This window comes from Hevea brasiliensis, chromosome 17 (assembly GCF_030052815.1).
Source record: "Hevea brasiliensis isolate MT/VB/25A 57/8 chromosome 17, ASM3005281v1, whole genome shotgun sequence".
In the NCBI taxonomy this organism is placed as follows: domain Eukaryota; kingdom Viridiplantae; phylum Streptophyta; class Magnoliopsida; order Malpighiales; family Euphorbiaceae; genus Hevea; species Hevea brasiliensis.
The window spans coordinates 10,913,879-10,931,845 of record NC_079509.1 but is presented as its reverse complement, the minus strand read 5'-3'; the positions used below and the strand labels follow the sequence as shown (position 1 = coordinate 10,931,845).

Below are 17,967 nucleotides of genomic sequence, written 5' to 3'. Positions count from 1 at the left end.
TTTGGTGGGTATTGCTTGAGCTCAATGAACAAGTTATAGCAGAATTGATGATCATATGGAGAAGCCCATGGTATTGTTAATTTGCCTATAATGTAAATCCAAAAAATATAATTATGATTTAAATCAATCTTTCAATTCCTAAATCTTCTTTGCCATTGTAGTCTCTCTAAGTGGTTGGTTAGAAAAAAAAAAAAAAAAAAGTTGAATTAGTCAAATTGATGGGAAATGAACTTTGAAATCAAAACCATATAGGTTGACTTTACAGTAGGGGAATTAACTAATCCCATTTCTTGGATTTCCTTAAATATTAAGAAATAAAGCTTGATTGTAATCCTAGCAGGATCTTCATGCAAAAATGATTATATGATAATCACACAAGATTTTTCATCAAGAACATGCACAACACATCATAGAGAGGTCAACTTCTTCTAGTTTTGAGCTACCAATCTTCTCCTTTTATTAGATGCAGATAGATTTGCTATCTCAATCCATGGATTTTAGACTTCTAGTAGTAGACCCCGCCACGGGTCAGTTTTAGTTCGCCCAAAAGGGTGAACCAAAATCTCTGCTGTAAACCTTAAAAGTTTCGGTTTCAATTTTTGATTCGATCTTATTCAAATTCAATAGTCCAAATTTTTTCAGATTTTTTTTTTAAATTTTTAAAATCAAAAGTTGGTTTTATTAAAAACTGTCCAATTTGGTTATGATTCAATTCCAATTCAAGTTAAGAAAAAGTTTGATCAGTTTCAGTCCGATTTCAATCTGATTTAAATAGATCTGACTCTGATTCGGTTTCGATTCTAAACCAGCATCTGTGCAGTAGCACCAGGTTCATATTTTCCCTTTTTTTTTTCCCGCGGCCCCACCAAAAAAATACCCATGCCGGTGTCAAAGTTATTTTGCATTCTTTCTTTTATCTTAAGAATTGGCGGACCCATGCCATTGCCGACTACAAACTCCACCTCCCCTCAACACCAGCGCAGAGTAACTCGACTACTTCGGCCCCATCACCGAAGACCAACTCCACTACTTCGACTCTGCCGAGGACTCTATTTAGCCGCCACCATCGTCAAATTCTCCGAATGGCTCGACGTCATCCACTTCATTGCAACCACCGACGTCTAAAAGGCTACGTCCAAGGGCGTTGACGGGGCTAACAGAGCACTAATTATGTTGAATGATATGAAATTTTTCTTCATTTTTTACCCAAGGAATAAGAGAAAGGAAGCGCCTAATTGTAAATGTTTTTTCATGATACTTTACAGGCTTCTTAGAAATTCTAAAGAAAGAAAGGACACGAGAAGAAAGGAGAGATGAGACGGGAACAAGAAGGAATAGACATAGTGAATCTTAAGGGAAATGACCTAAAATTTAACAAAAGCAAATGTCATGGATTACATAGTCTATTTTTTTAAAAGACATGACCAAATTATAAATAATATCAAAATCAAAGTACCTCATAATGATTGACCCTATATGATATCTTCCATGTACAAGACCATGTCATGGTTTACTTGCTATTAACTCACCCCAAAAACCGTAAAAACAGAGAGTTTAACTATACTTGACTCAAAATAAGCCGAGGATTAGTAGCAGGACATCTCGGCCCCCTGCGCCGTCTTGTTATTTTTCCCCAGCCTATTAGGCTGCTCTCCTCGATGCTGTACTTGCCATTTGTGGTTTGCTGCTTCAGCAGTGAACACAATGAGGTTTCTGCCTGGGAAGGAGATATTGAAGACCGTCTCCTCCTCCCACTCATCCAAACATTTCTACCTGTTCTTCTGGCACCAGTATTTTGATGAGCAGCCTCAATCAGCCCTCCTATTGCATGAAGATCCTCAGTTACTTCATACCTTGACAGAGAGGCAAGACTTGGGAGAATTTCACTTTGGAAGTCCTTTCGCTGCTGCCTCCCTCTTCTTGTTTGGCCCCTCCTTGGCTGAATTGGCAATGAAGCTGGACATGCCGCTTCTTCCTTTAGGACCCTGGTCTTACAAAAGTACGGTTCTGCCTTTGTCTCCTTAAGTTTTAATGTCATAGCCTCGAAGTAGTCAATCCCATCAGAAAGATACTCATCATGATTATCAGTATTCTTAAAACTCAAAACCACACCAAATTCACTCTCTGGATCGTCTACTACAGAAGAGGCTATCTTGGAAAACCAATAGAGAGGGTCATTCTGCGAAGCTTCAGATGGCTTGAAAGTCACCGTCTCTGTACAAGATCGAATCTGAGATGATGAAATGGAAACTATAGCCTCTGCTGCAACTGTAATTAGATCCTCTAGCAGATCCCTATTTTCTTGCTCTGGAAGTTGACAAGGCATGTCAAGTTGGTTTTCATCTGATTCTCCTCTAGGTGGAGAAGTCTCCTTGTTTTCTGGACTTGCAGGTGCCTGTAAATCTATTTCTGCTGACAAAGTGGGCATTGGAGAAGAATCATCCTCATTCATGCATGAGTTGAGGTCAACGTGTAATCGAAAGCCTGAAGACATTTCACAGCATCTACTTCCAAAAACTAGGTCATTTATCTGTTCTTCTGACTCGGGCACAGAATTGCAATCCAATTGGAGTTTTTTATTGGATTTCACAAGATGAGCTGGGTTTTCTCGAAGCAAAGGTGAGCCCCCTGTTGACTCTTTACATTTCTCTTCACCGTCTGTTATCCAAATACCATGGGCAGCCACATCTGAAGAACAGCTAGGAGACATGGAATTCAGGTCTATACCCCTTGTCAACTTTAGATCCACAGAACCCTTAGTGTGCTTTTGAGTGTTACTAGCTTCAGATGCAAACTCATTGTCACCATCACAAGAGCTGCTTTGAGCACTTATACTACAAAATGTTGGTCCGGATTCAAGATTTATAACACTGCAAGACTTGCCTCCAGGAATCTCGGGGCTTCTGAACTTAGAGCTTCTGCTCAACGGTACAGAGTTAAAACATGGAAGTGCTTGAACTGCTATAGGGGTCCTCACAATGTCACGTGTATGCTTTCTCCAAGATGAAACCAAAGATGAATCATGATTCTTTACATCATCCAGAGGAATAAGTTCACTTGAAGTATGCTTGCAAGCAGTTGCAACCTTTTCAGGATAGCTTTCTAAACCAAAATCGCTCCTTTCTCTGTGCAATTTTCCACTGTTTAAATTCAAAAGATAAGAAGTTGAAATTTCATGGGCTTGCTCAATCTCATCATCTTCAGATGATGTGGACAGTGTTTCTGTACAAATCCTTTCAGGGAAAGAATTCATGTCACTGCTATGGTCTAGGACAGGACCTAGAAAATCATTGGATTCAGGATCTACTTCTTCCTCAAGCTTGATGGGTTCATTCAAATCAGCTAGGCATTTGGTTTTCCTAGAAAATGGAGCTTGAGCCATACTATCATCTTGGAAAACCAAATTACCATCACTAATGCCACGAAATAGTTCTACATAACTCTTTTGCACATCCTCAACCATGCTTTTCATAGGATAACCTGACACCTCAGGAGGAGCTGTCTCACTAGCTAAAGATTCCTCTTCTTCACTATCAATGTACTCATCAGCTGGAAGTTCCAGATCCAATATCCTTTTACCAACTTTCTTGCATTTAGACTCCAACAACCCGGTTTCTTTTCTAGAGCCTTCAGTTTGAAAAGTACTGCAACCATCTTGTATGATCTTTCCTTCAATATAATTTAAATGCAATTGGCTGTTTTCAGTACCTGAAATGGAAGACTGAATAAAAGCAGGATTCAGCCAGGGCAAGGAAGAAGCTTTGTGGGTCCTTTGGAAACACTCAAATGAGTTTTCAGAGAAGATTTGATTCGACTGTGGGGTTTCTAGCCGTAGATGACGTCCATGAAGCTCAACCCTTTTCATTTCAGCCATTAATTCTCTCTGTCTGTTGTAAAGGCGATGGAGTTCATGGATCTATACAGCCAAAACAAAAATTATACACAGTTCAATAACTGTAACAGGTTTTGAATCACATGGTTAGTTGATATCAAAGTTTACTTATTATGGAAAAGTGTTAATTGAGGAATCCAACAAGAAAAATGGTCCAAATGTGTGCCGTTAGGTCAGATTTGTATGACCAAAGGAAGAAATTCTCTTTTTTTACTTGGAGCAAGGCTCAAGGTTTCAAGCTCATCACTCCACCTGTGTTTACCACAAGTTTACTGGATTAGCCAACCCCTCATTGGAAGAAAAACTACTTTATATTGAGGATCACTAGCATGTTTTAAACTGCAACTTTGATGGTCAACTTTTAATTTTGCAACCTGGGCAGAGTGCGTGGGCATTCATCTTTTTGTGTGATTAAGCTAGAACTATCACATCCTTAAATTCACGAACACCTACTCAAAATACATGGTGAACTCTTCTCAGAAACTTGGAATTAATTACGCCATAATCCTACTGCCAACCAGAATGGCCTTGAGAAAAGCAAAACTAGAAAATTGTATGGAATATTTAGATATAAAGAGACACAAAATCATCTACAATATTCTGATGATTATTCAAATTAATTGCAATTATGCATCTCAGAAACAGAGTTTATTCTTAGCAGAATAGGCTTCTAGGTTGCACATGGAATGTGATTATCTCAGTGATATGTAAAAAGCAAAATTTTATTTTGCAATAAAACTTGAGACAGGAAATACCTGATCCCTAAATATAGCTTCATGCCGGAGCATTGTTTGCTTCACTTTTTCCTTGTATGTCAAATAGTGGTCGGGAAATGGTGATGCCAAGTTCCCATTGAAGTAGTGTCCATTCTTTGAGATTTTATCAACATTATTTGAGGGCCAGCTACTACAACTAGCATTTAAATTAAGATCCCTAGTGGAACAATACCCTGGGAAGTAATGGCACTGCATATCTGCTTGCATTCCTAGCATTGCCATGAAACTTGGAGTATAAATCTCAATTTATCTCAGAGAAAGCTATAATGGACCATCTTCGTACCATTACTCCATTAGGAGAGAATTCTGCAACCAAATCATGAATAGGTTAAATAAAGAAAAAAACACCTAGACCTAGCAGTACAAAACATAACTCCTTCATTCACTGGTGGCTTCTATTGGCAAGCAGCAAGCTTTAAGTTCATGTATTTCCATATCTCATTAGAAACTCATTAAACCATATAAACATAGATAAGACAACCTTCTCCATATATTTACAAAGCACTACTTCAAGAAATTGAATTAGAGAGATCAACTTATATCAAGAATTGAACCAATTTTTAAGATCATTTTTTCTTCAAAGAACAATTAAATTCAGTGATTAATTTAAACTCTATCAGAAGTCCTTGACATGAAATAGTAGTGCAAGCACATTGGAAGATAATATTGATAATAATATATTCCTTATTATATACAATTGATTAAGGGCATTCCCACTACAGTGCTCTCAGCCAGCCACATATCATACAACACCTTTGCATTTAAGCAGTTATAAAATGGGTAGAATACAACAATAATAACTAAGCCTTAATCTCAAATTAGTTGGGGTCAGCTATACAGATTCTAAAATGCATAGAATGCATGTCCAAATTGGTGCTTCATTCAATCACAAATTTTTGAAATGGGAATCTACAAGGCAAAAATAAGAATGAAGTTCATAATTAACATGAGAAAATGGCAATCTGCATATGAAAAAGGATGTAATGTCATTTGGAAACCAAAAAAGAAAAGAAGGGGGGGGTGGTGGGGGTGTGGGCGGGGGGCGGGGCGGTGTTGGGCGCGGGGGTGGACTTGTACACGAATTTAGCATCCACAAAACATAGAGGATAGATTTATATGGATGAATTGAAGAGAAAAAATGAAAATAATTAAAAATAAATGCCACGTCATCAGAGCAACAAAACATTCTCCACACTAATGGATGAACTGGGAAATCATCCAATGAAATTATGAAAACATAATCAGATGCCCCACAAAGTACTCTGTCAATCCCAAATATTCAGGAGGTAACCAAATTTTATCACTTTTCTGCCAAATGCAACGCAGGGCAGGAACAAGAAATGTGATCCGCATTCTCAGCATTTAGTAAAGCTACGATCAACATTAGCTCTTCTGGGCTTTTCTCATAAAAGAAAAATCAGCAGCAATAGATTCGAATGAAAAATACATGATCAGATAAATCACATGACCGAAAAAGAAAAGAGAAGAAAAGAAAGAAAACGAAGGAGAAGAAGAGGAAAAAGAAGGCAAAGTCTGGCTTATTGCAGACATAGACATAAATCACCAACGCATCTCAGAGCTTCTTTAAATCCCTCAATTGATACCCCATCAAAAGCAATTAAAACTCGAAATCATCAACATATCGAAAAGCTTCCTTTTGCTGTTCATTAACATCAGAGAGAACTTCAAAAATCAAATCATTGATATGATCGGACACTAAACTACCAAAAGCAAACCCAATAACAGGACCCAAAAAAAAAAAAATTTTCATCAAACCCATTAGAGAAGTAATCTTGAAGCATCAAATCCATCAAAGGAGAAATTAAAAACTTACCTTGATAATTAAAAAGAAAACCAATCCATTCTTCAAAACCCACCAAGGAATCACTCGTTAAAAGAGCTCACAGCACTAAAAGCCAACAAAAGAAAGCAAAATATCAAAGTGGGCGTGTTTAGAAAAAGCTGATAGATCAGAAAACAGAAGAGTTAGTGACCTCAAAAGAGCCAAACCACAAAGTAGTCATTTTGGAAACACCAAGAAAAGTAGAAGAAATGAGGATTTTGGATCTGCTGGGCCATTCTCTCAAGAAAGATTTAGAGAGAGAGAAAACCCCATAAAAAGAAATCCACACAGAAACAAACGAAACTTACATGAGAAGAGACATGAAAGTTGTCAACATTATTTTCTCTCTCATTTCTTGTTGTTTTGCGTGAGAGAAAATAATGGGAAATGGGCATGTTTTAAAGAAAGAAACTCCAGATTCTGTCCATAAATTAAATTTTTCTTGAGAATTTTCAAAATAAAATAAAAAAACAAAAAAATGAGAAGAGAAGAAAATCAGACAACAGATAGAGCAGCAAAGAAAGCTGGTTTTAATATTGGGACAACACAGACCAGACAGACACTAAACAGATTAACAATCTGCTTAATACCTTTTAATTTAAAAGCAACCTTGATTTTTCCAATTTTATATTTTTAATTAGATTTTGATTTTAATAATAGTGGTCAGCTTTGGGACCCATTTCAAAGTTTAGGGAATCAAGCAATCCATCCCTTAAATATCTTTCCCTTTTTCTGATTTCCTAACAAAATTACTTCCTTAATTTTAATTAATCCACCTTTTTTTTTTCCAAGCACATGTATCAGATACTTTCTGTCAAGATTGATAAAAGATTAATCTTCCAAGCTGTCAATTCCAGGGATTTAATTTGCAAATGCATATTTACTACTACATCAAACTCGCTTGAATTTTAATTAATTTATCTTAATTAAATACATCCATTATTTATAATTTTTAAAGAATGGATACAGTTAAATGTGGATTTAGTGGAAGGTGACATAAACTAATAAAATCATTAAAGAGAAATCTTACAACATATGAAATTTGATGTTAATGTTTATTATGCAATAAGGATAGGATAGTTGGGGGGTCAATTTAACCTTGCCAAGATTATAGATAACATAATTGCCTAGATTTTAGACCCAACTACTCTTTAAGGACCCACATATCATTCCATGAGCCTATGAATGTAAATTTATAGTTTTTTTTTATGCTATAAGAGACTTATAAAATTATAAAATAAAATTATTAATTTTCTCAACCTATGTATAAAATAACAAGTAAATAATTAAAAAAAAAAAGGCCTCTGTGAGCTCCATTCACATGTGATCTCCTAAAAAATTTGGGTCAATGAGATCAACTGATAGGTGCATGTTGCCTTAAATTGAAAAAAAAATATTTTTATAATAATGTGTGTCACATGTACCCCTCAAAAGATTTATATGCATTGAGGGTTGAAATAACAAGATTTTGAAGAAAAATATGGGGGAATTTAAATTTTAAAATAATAAATTATTAGTATATATATATATATATTTCAAAAATTCAGAAGAAATTTTTTAATTTACTATAATTTTATGTGAACTATGGTCTATTAAATCATATAATTAATGATAAAAAGAAAAAATACGAAGAAAATGAAAAATTGAAGATAATGACATCTTGCCTTCTAGGAAAGAGGCCATGAAGCTTGACCTCCACGCCCACCAAAATCCAATTGTCATCTCTAATTCAGTGAGAAATTACATAGCGATACGGTCATACTTTATATGAAATTGCAGAATAATAGAAGATTAATAAATACATAAATATAATTATTGAAATTATAAAAAAATTTTAAGAAAGTGTAAAATTGATAATAATTTCTATTTTTTAATATTTAAAAATAAAAAATTAAATGAAAATAAAAGAAAAATATAAAATTAAACTATATATAATAATTAATAATAGCAAAAAAGAAAATGGATGGTGAGTTGGACTTGCAACATTCATTGTCAAATTGAAATTCTGTTTGAATTTATAATATATTTTATATTCTAGAATGCTATTAATAGAGATACTCTTATTTTTTTTATTATTACTAATTATATATGAATATAAGGTGGTAATATTAATTAATTAATATTTAAGTTTAAATATATAAAGGTTAAGAAAAAAATGCATAATTGGAAGAGTGTCATACCTAAAATGCCCCATGAGTTGATAACTAAAAGTAGACATAAAACAAGAAATTCAAAAGCTACACGTAAAAGAATCTTTCTTTTTTTATTTGAAATCAAAGATGGAACATTGACGCTATCTTTATCAAGTGGTAATTAAAATGCATATTAATTGTGGATTACATTTCAATGACAAAATATCATTCACCACTAAAATAAATAGTATTATTTTTATATAATTTAAATTTTAAATATATTTTTATAGATTTAAATTATGAATTAACCCAAAAAATTATGAATTATGAATTAAACTTTATGGTTGAATTATGTAAGTCTTATAAATTAACAGTAAAAAATAATGAAAATGAAAGGAAAAAATATCTATAATAAAATGGAGAGAAATAAATAAAAAAAAATCATGAAATGAAATGAGATTGAAAGATTTATAATTTTTAAATATATATAATTATTATATATTACTTAATTTTAAGTTGAAATTCCAGTAAACTTAAATAAATAAAGAAAAAATAAAACATTTATCTTGTTGCCTTACTCTTTAAGACAAGTGTATAAGTGGTGTCTGGTTGTGTGTGCACTATCCTTAGATTGGCAACATTTGCTCAATCTTACCAGCACCCATCTATTCGGACCATATCCATAACAGTACTTATATATTTTAGAGTGAGGTGTTTTTATTTTATTATAAATAAAATACTTCAACAGAGTTTCATGCAAAGCCATCCTAAATCATGATATAAATATAGTGTAAAAAATATTATAATAATAATTATTAAAATGTTATTTAAGATATTTTAAGGCATAATATTATTTTTATTGGGATAAGTATTACGAGAGATTTATTATTAATTTAATCATTATTATATAAAAAATTAGGCAGAGGGAATAAAATTGCTAATTATTATTTTTTTTTTGTAAGAAGAAATTGTTATTCAACTACTACAATATTATTATAAATAATTATATATTCAACTATAATTTTTTATAAATAATTTATCATACTATAATTCAACTATACAGTTATATCATACTATTTAATATAATTATTTTTTCATCTAATTTTATTTATTCAATATAAAGATAATAATAAAAATATAATAATTATCCCTTATTTTTTTGTCAAAACATGTAAAATATATAAATTATTATATATATATTTTTTTTCTTATGAAGGAGATTTGTAAAGAAAATGCACAATCAACTAACTTTCCACGGAGATTTTATTTAATTTTTCTTTTTTTAACTTTTCTTTCTACAGAAAAGCCTAAAGGATTGAAATCTTGCCTGTCTTTATTTTGCTAACAAAATCAGTATTATTTTTGCCATAAAATTACGGACATGCCACATGTTAGCAGAATTACTAATTTACCCCTAATATTGTCATTGTTTTAGGTAATTATACAATAACCCGTTATTCTAAGCAGGAAGCAAGCGTAGAAGAACAAAGTTTCTAGAAATTAAACATGTAGATGAATAAAGTTATTGAAAGAACAAATTTCTTGATTTTTTATTTGGCCTCCTTTATTATTTGTAGGATTTACTTTATTAATTTATTATTTTATGTAAAATTGTTTGTATAAAATTATCGTTGTAAAATATAATTTTATTTTTTTATTATTTAGTCACTTTTATCCATGTAATCAGATTGTATTAATTTGTCATTTTATGTATAGAATCACTGACGCATAGTACAATTTTTCCATTTTTTGGCCATCCTAGTGCCTAATTGCTATGCGTGGAAATTGAAATTTTAACATTTTCCCTTTTTAATTTAAAAAAAAAAACATTTTCTCTTTTTTAAACTTCTTTTTGATACATATGAAAATTAAATTTTTGTAAGAATATAATTCAATTGATTTCTTTCTTTCTATCAATTCTATGTTTAAAATTAAAAGAATTTTATTTTTTTAATTTAAAATTTTCATTTTTAAAAAAATATAATTTACACCAACAATAATATAATTATGTGAGAATTTATTTAAATTATTTTCTTCCAAATAATTTCTTTCTTCTCAGTTAGTTTTTTATTGCTATTCTTTATTTGGAAATTATCATATTAAGTTAAAGCTATGATTTTATTAATAAATACTTAATTGGGAGCTTTATAGTCTAATTAAATAAAATCATTTCAATTGTGACAATAACATGCCCAAAATAATAATAAACGTAGTGTATTTAGTAATTGTACATCGATATTGGTAATATTAAATAGATTATCTCAGAAAATATGCTAAGAGATTGATAAATCAAACCCAACTGACTATGCGTATTTGTGTTATAGAAGAGTTTGATAAAGGAGAAATGCAGAGAAATTATTGTCTAGGGTACAAAACTTGATATACATATGTATATAGTTATAATTAAGGTGGGAATGGGAAGATCAGGTAGTTTGATTAGCAGCAACTGGGTATTTCTTGGCATTTTTTACAATCTTGGCTAATGCAGCCTGGCCAAGATCAAGGCCACAGACATCAGCAAGACGAATTAGATAGATCAAAACATCTGAGAGTTCTTCCTCTAGATGCTCCTTTTCATCAGAACTCCAGTTGGGCAGCCCTTTGGCAACCTCTCCTTTCCATTGGAATATCTCTGAGAGCCCTCCAACCTCCCCCACCTGCACATAGAAAAACAGTCAAAAAAAAGAAAGAAAAAAATGTTCTATAGTGAAATATATGAATATATGGCTTTAAAGGGCATACTAGAGCTAAAAGGAGATTTCTAGGACTGTGATATTGGTCCCATCCTCTATACTCAGCAAACCCTGCAAGACTGTCTCTCAGTTCTTGAAGGGAAACATTATTGGAATATTTTCTTGCATTCTCACATGAACTCTCCATACCTCTTGCTCGATCTTCTGTTGATTATGTTTCACTCTCAGCTCATAAGCATGACCAAATTAATTTAAATACAACAGGGAAGAGAGATGTGGAGAGAGGTCGGGGGGTTTTTTATTTTTATTTTTTAAACTTTTTTCGTTGCCTCTCTTTTTAGGAACTAAAAATGCATTATTTGTGCTAGTGGAGAAGCACTCGAGTGTTCCTAGCCAACAGAAGTCATGTGAGGTATAGAAAAGACGTCTTCATATCATTCCTCCACCCAAGACTTGATATCAGTTGTTCACCCAACCAGCCTGCCTCTTTCTTTCCCAGGATTTCCATGATCAGGGCTTTTAACCTCTTCAAAAGAATCTAGCTTAGCTCCCTATGCATGATAAGGGGCCAGTGAAATTTGGTGCAAATATGGACAAAAACAAGCATCATGTGTCATCCACCAATCCCTGAATTTGCGTTTCCAGTGTGGACTATTTTGGACATTCTAATCCCAAGAAGCTCACAAAAACATGCAAAGTGTTTTATGTGTGTGTTCGTGTTAAACATGTACATATGTATGGATAAAGTAGGGCAGTCTAATATGCTATAGCTTCCCATCCTATCTAGAGTTTTGTCATATATTGCAAATTAAATCCATTTGCTTCCTTCATGGGGGAAAATTCTTATGCGTGCTTATAGCCATATGTTTAGCCTGTTGGTATGGAAATCTTGCAAATAGCTAGGAAACCAATCAAAAGGCAACAGCTTCAACCCGGCAACAAAACATGTTTGTATTTTATGGTTAAATCGAAAGAATCCACTAAGTTTAATACCCTCCCATGCATGTGATTGAATTAAGGACCCTGATGCTTGGCAAAATTATATCAGATCAATTGATCTTGGAAAGTACATATATACAATACCCTGAAGATGTATTTATTTGACAAAAGTCGATATTAAAATCGGAATAATGAAATAAACTAAGGTGCGTGCCTCTTGGAGGCTAATCGATGATGTGCAGCTTTTCTATTTTCTTCTTTCTTAGTCAATTGATTACGGGTTTCCTGAATTGAACCCAAAAATCAAATTGAATTGAAGTAGAATTGAAAAAGTTCAGTTCAATTCTGGTTCTTAGAAAGGACTGAAACCAAACTGGACCTACACATCCGTAATTGAAACTACTAGTTTTTCTTTGAACCTCTACTCATCTATAACTATTGAGCTACTATAGGCTAGTGACTTAAAAACCATAGATGAAACAGAGTGGTGCCACACAGTGACCATGGATGCAGTAATAGAATGAGCTCATATTGAGCTCACATAACACTTGAAATCAGAGTTCAACAGTTGCCGAATTAGGTATTCAAATTTACAGTCAACATAATACGAGTTTCAGAAAATTCCTAAAAACAGTATGAAATTTTTCAGATGCCACGCATGGATTTAGTACAGCATGGTTAGTCTGGATTCAGCCACGTAAACTTAATTTTAAACCTTAAATTTCATTGATCTTTCATGTCCAGCTTCAATTATAAGAATCTTAAACTCAATATATATATATATATAACAACCATTCTTATTCTCTATATTGTTTCTTTCTCTTTCAAATTTTATCTATTTTTTCTTTACTTATCCTTTACAAAATTCATCAATTTAAGCGTTTCAGTATGTAAATGCACTGTATTTGGATAGAGGAATGAGAAACTGTGGTAGGAAAGGGTGGGAGCAATTTAGGTAACACTATTAACAGTCTGACAGACTAGCTTTGCTACTTCAAATTCCATGGAGTTGAAGGATATGCCTTTTCCCTTGGAGGTGCCTATTGAGCGAATCCTTGTCTAAGCACCAAATTTTACACAATTCACATAGATATTGCTGCTTTACTATGTCGCTAGCTCCTCTCCTAGCACTCTCTAACTTTTGTAGTTCAGCCTTTTGCTTTTTTCCATTGAAGTCCATCTTAGGTGAATGTTCATCAGGGCACTGAATATTACACGATTCACACCACTTTGGTGCTGTAGCTCTCTCTCCACCACTTATCCTACCAATTTCCACCTTGGAAAGTACATTCTTGTGCTTTTGACCTTCCAAGTGTGCCTTGAGTGCATCTTTATTCATGCAACAAATTTTACACCACAGTTGCTGATTTCGTACTTCACTTGTCATGATCTTTCTTATGATAGTTGTGACATTTTTGCAGTCACATAATGCAGAAATTATATCATTTTCATTAACATACTTTGTCTAGTTTTTTGGTTTTGGAAGTATGGCTAAGTATGGCCAAGTATGGCTCTCTATTTATAGGTAGAAAAGCTTATGTAAACAGTAACTAAACATGTGATGACTGATGCACCTTTTATAATGTTATATATGCATATGTATTGAATTAATGAAATGTGAGTTTTCTCCACTTCTTTGTTTGAAACAACTTACAAATTGTATCAGAGCCCTCTATGATCTTTGATGGACTGTGAGTTCTGAAAGAAAACAAGCAAGTAAACCTCACCAACAAAAAAAATAAAAAAAAATCTGCTGTGTTAAACGGCTTCAAGCAATGCTGGAGCTCTTTCACTTCCAATCTTTAATGGTGAAAATTATCAAATATGGGCTATGAGAATGAAGGCTTTGTTAAAGGGATTGGATTTATGGGAGGCAGTAGAAACAGGAGTTGATCCTCCACCTTTAAGAGCAAATCCAACAGTTACTCAACTCAAGCATTATGCTGAAGAATCGGCAAAGAAGTTTAAAGCTCTCTCCTACATATACTCAGCTGTCTGAGTTTATATTCACAACCATTATGGCATGTGAAACTGGAAAAGAAGCTAAGATAGGCTTAGAGAAGAGTTTCAAGGGAGTGAGAATACAAGACAGATGCAGGTCTTGAATTTGAGAAGGGCATTCGAAGCCTTGAAGATGAAGGAGATAGAAAATGTCAAAGAATATTCTGATAAAGTTATGAAAGTTGTCAATCAAATCAGACTTCTTGGAGAGGATTTTCCAGATAAAAGGGTGGTAGAAAAAGTTCATGTGAGTCTTCCTAAAAGTTTTGAAGCAAAAATCTCCTCTCTTGAAGATTCAAAGGATCTTTCTCAAATATCACTTGAAGAGTTAGTTAATGCCCTGCAAGCTACTGAATAGAGAAGATCATTGAGATTAGAAGATCAAACTGAGAATGCATTTGTCATGAAGAACAAAGGTAGAGGTCACACCTTACCCCTCAGTAAGGCATAACATGATCCCGTAGAATACCTAATGAACTACCGAACTTCACCTATCGATAACTCATTAAGTACCCTAGAAGGGATTTTAAACAATTTTCTTACTTTTGACAAGTGTTGAGCATTTTCTAATAGGTATTTAAAACATTTAGCTAAAATTAAAACTAGTTAATATTTTTGATCCATTTTAGTTTTCCGTAAATTTTATAAAAATTTTGACAGAGTTCTGTCTGTATTTTGAGAAAACAGTTCTTCAAATACTTGTAAAAAGCACTTCTAAAAATGTTTTCTCAACAACTAGTTCAATTTCACAATCAAACTCAATCTATTTCAACAACTCCACAATCGTTTCAATCAATTTCTCAAGTTCAAAATTCAATAATCCTCAAAATACTAACAATACATTTCATTCAAATTAAATAAAATAGTTTCACTCATATTTCATTAGAGACAAAACAATTTATATACATCCTTACAAAATTTACATCAAAAGAAATACAAACTAAACTTTATTACAAACTTCATACAAATTTTATACAAGCTGCTCAAGACCCATTTACATGTCCATACATTTATATGCAATACATACATCAAAAGAAATATTTACAATTAGGGTATAAATTATACCCGATGACTTCAAGCTGAATGATCTTTAATCCTTAGCAGCTCAGTCTGCTGCTTCTCTAGTCTCTGTATCTGTGGCAGCAATAGAAGTTATCGCTGAGTACTAGGACTCAGTGGTGCACAACATACTAAAATAATCTTTATGCAAAACTTAAATCACATTTATTCCAAAATTTGATTGAACATGAGAATTAAATACAAATCATGCATTATGAGATTTTAATCCCAAACAATTTCATTTTGAAGTATCAAATCACATTTCATAAAACCCACAGTTAGATCATGCCATTCGAAACAAATAGAATCTCAATAGCTAGAGGCTAAAGAGAAATCACATCACAAGGCTAGCTAGCTCAAATATATGGATATCCATTCACATCCTCTTCTACTGGCACACCTCAACACTTCTTCAGAGAAGGAATCAAAATTCGAAACGAATTACCCCCACTAGTCGTGCTAGTGAAGTGTTCAAATATATGGTCATGACACTGTGGTTTCAAAACTTATCTTAACAATTTGCTAAACATTGTCATTTCAAATATACTCAATAACTTTCACAATTTAAAATATACACAATAACTTTCACAATTTAAATCAAAACATCATAAATAAGGTCACAATAAACTTTCAACAATTCAAAGCAAAAGTAAAATGCATATTTCATTCACCTTATCAATTAATTTTTAAAGCATAGTGATGTTGTGCACAAACCTCAAGCGAGTCACCTCTTGGCCTTGACTAGGTTCCTCGGGTTCTTTCCCGGTATTCTTTCCAACTGAAACACACAATTTTACAATATTTCAGTACTAGAACTTAACATAAATCCAAAATAAATTTAGCCTCACTTTTACCTAGCTCTAACATGCTAAACTCGACGTTCTTGAAATTTTGTGTTTCGGGTTACTATTCACTATACTATTCAAGTCAAATTGTTGACTTTCTAAGGCTTAATAGGTATGGGAACTTCAACTTCACTCACATACCACATTTTGGTCACTAAATTTGTTGGTTTTGGTCATTTTCTCAAAACTTAGGTCTTTTAGGCAAAATTGCCCATTTTTTAGTTTTGGTGTCCCAGTTGTACTATTTCATTGTCAGTTTACTGTTGGAATTTGGCAAAACTTTCTTCATATAAAATGTTTCCTATTGTCTTAAGTTTATTCTCCTTTTTGAATCACTCCAATTGGAGTTTTGTAGCTCAAGTTATACTCAAATTACGGTTACTGTTCATGCTGCAGAATTTGGTTCTACAGATTTATTGATCCAACTTCGTTCAGCAATTTGATCAAGTTAAGTCCATAATTTGGTCTAATTTTCTTCATATGAAATGTTCTAATATGTCTTAGGTTTCCATCGGTTCAAGAATCACCTAAATCGGAGTTTTCTAAAGAGAGTTATATCCATTGAAACTTTACTGCTCATATGGCAAATATGCAGTTCTGCAGATTCAGTAACTCAAATTTGCTCAATAATTTGATTGGGTTAATGGCATAATTTGGGTTTGTGTTCTTCATAAAAGTTTTAGGTCTATATCTCATCTAACCACTGGTAAAATTTCAGATCATTTTGATCTGCCTAGGTCGAGTTATGACTAAATGAACAAATACTGTTCATTTGGTCAGTTTGTGCTGGGCAGCCTACAATTTTTCAATTTTGGTCAATTTGTTCACTAGGTTTTAGTTACTTTTTGGGCATGCTTCCTAAATGAAAATTGTGTCATTTAGTACCTATTTTCATCCTCAATTGGTCCCATATCCATTGGACTTGTAAAATTTCATTTTTGGTCCCTCAAAGTTGACTTTTGGTCATGATGCATACCCAATCCGAATTTGGCTTTTAATTTAACACTCCTAACACACCTCTTTAGGTCACAATTGACCATTTCTTTCCTTAAACTATGTCAAAGACATTATTTAGCACTTCTTCACATTTTTAGTCTCTAAACCCTAATGTCCAAATCCTAATTCACACTAATTTTTGCATTTACTTGATTACATGCCTTTAACCATAGTCATTTAACTAACTAAGGTTTATATACCCCTTTCAAACCATTCAATTCATGCAAATCATCCTCATAACCAAGCTAGCCGAAAATTAGTTTAGTCCCTCAACCAATTTTCTTTTCATTTAAGCATATTTCCAAGTATAACTTAACTACTTAAACATAGATTCAAAGAGGAAATGAAGAAGAACACTAACCTTAATTCTTTGATTTACAATCCACCAATTCTTTCACTTTCTTCTTTCTTCTTCTCCCTCAATCTTCTTTTCTAGTGTAGATTGGAAGCTTTTTAGGGTTTAGGGTTTATTTTGAAAGGCTAAAATCAAGTTATGGAAGCTTGATGCATTCATCAATGGTGGTTGCACATGGTGGCGAGGGAGAAAGAGACATGGGACGTCCAAGAAGAAGAAGAAATGAGATGATTTTAATTTTTTTTTTCTTTTCTTTGTTTTTAGTCTTATGAAAGACCAAAAATCCAAATAAGTAAATAATTTAATTTTATTCTTTATGGCATCATGCATGAGGTCATGCATGATGTTATCACCTTTTGACTTTTCCATTTTCTCTTTTCTTTTTTTTTCTATTTATTTTTATATTAGTTCTTTAATTTAATTCTCGATTTCAAAA

At 32.9% G+C, this 17,967-nt stretch overlaps 2 protein-coding genes across 4 annotated transcripts; both read right to left on the bottom strand.

The window, feature by feature from the left end:
* Window positions 1-1,350: 1,350 nt before the first annotated feature.
* Window positions 1,351-7,086, bottom strand: LOC110656922 (uncharacterized). 3 transcript variants are annotated; one of them, XM_058139379.1, is made up of 4 exons: window positions 6,663-7,086; window positions 6,503-6,577; window positions 4,648-4,974; window positions 1,351-3,916 (listed from the first exon to the last, which is right to left on the bottom strand). In XM_058139379.1, exons 3-4 carry the CDS (start codon window positions 4,888-4,890, stop codon window positions 1,559-1,561), a joined length of 2,601 nt encoding a protein of 866 aa, XP_057995362.1. In that variant the 5' UTR covers window positions 4,891-4,974; window positions 6,503-6,577; window positions 6,663-7,086; the 3' UTR covers window positions 1,351-1,558. The 3 variants fall into 3 exon arrangements, with proteins under 3 accessions (XP_057995362.1, XP_057995363.1, XP_057995364.1); XM_058139380.1 differs by having other exon boundaries at window positions 6,503-6,630; window positions 6,820-7,086; XM_058139381.1 differs by having other exon boundaries at window positions 6,820-7,086.
* Window positions 7,087-10,899: 3,813 nt separating this feature from the next.
* LOC110656894 (uncharacterized) lies at window positions 10,900-11,787 on the bottom strand. The gene is made up of 2 exons (XM_058139813.1): window positions 11,386-11,787; window positions 10,900-11,300 (listed from the first exon to the last, which is right to left on the bottom strand). The coding sequence occupies exons 1-2, from the start codon at window positions 11,521-11,523 to the stop codon at window positions 11,067-11,069; spliced, it is 372 nt and encodes a 123-aa protein (XP_057995796.1). The 5' UTR covers window positions 11,524-11,787; the 3' UTR covers window positions 10,900-11,066.
* Between the last annotated feature and the right edge of the window lie 6,180 nt (window positions 11,788-17,967).

Coding starts and splice junctions, on each gene's coding strand:
- LOC110656894 (XM_058139813.1), bottom strand. CDS start 11,523: ATGGAGAGTTCATGTGAGAATGCAAGAAAATATTCCAATAATGTTTCC. Junction 11,301..11,385: donor GAAATCTCCTTTTAGCTCTA/GTATGCCCTTTA, acceptor TTCTATGTGCAG/GTGGGGGAGGTTGGAGGGCT.
- LOC110656922 (XM_058139379.1), bottom strand. CDS start 4,890: ATGGCAATGCTAGGAATGCAAGCAGATATGCAGTGCCATTACTTCCCA. Junction 3,917..4,647: donor AAGCTATATTTAGGGATCAG/GTATTTCCTGTC, acceptor TTGGCTGTATAG/ATCCATGAACTCCATCGCCT.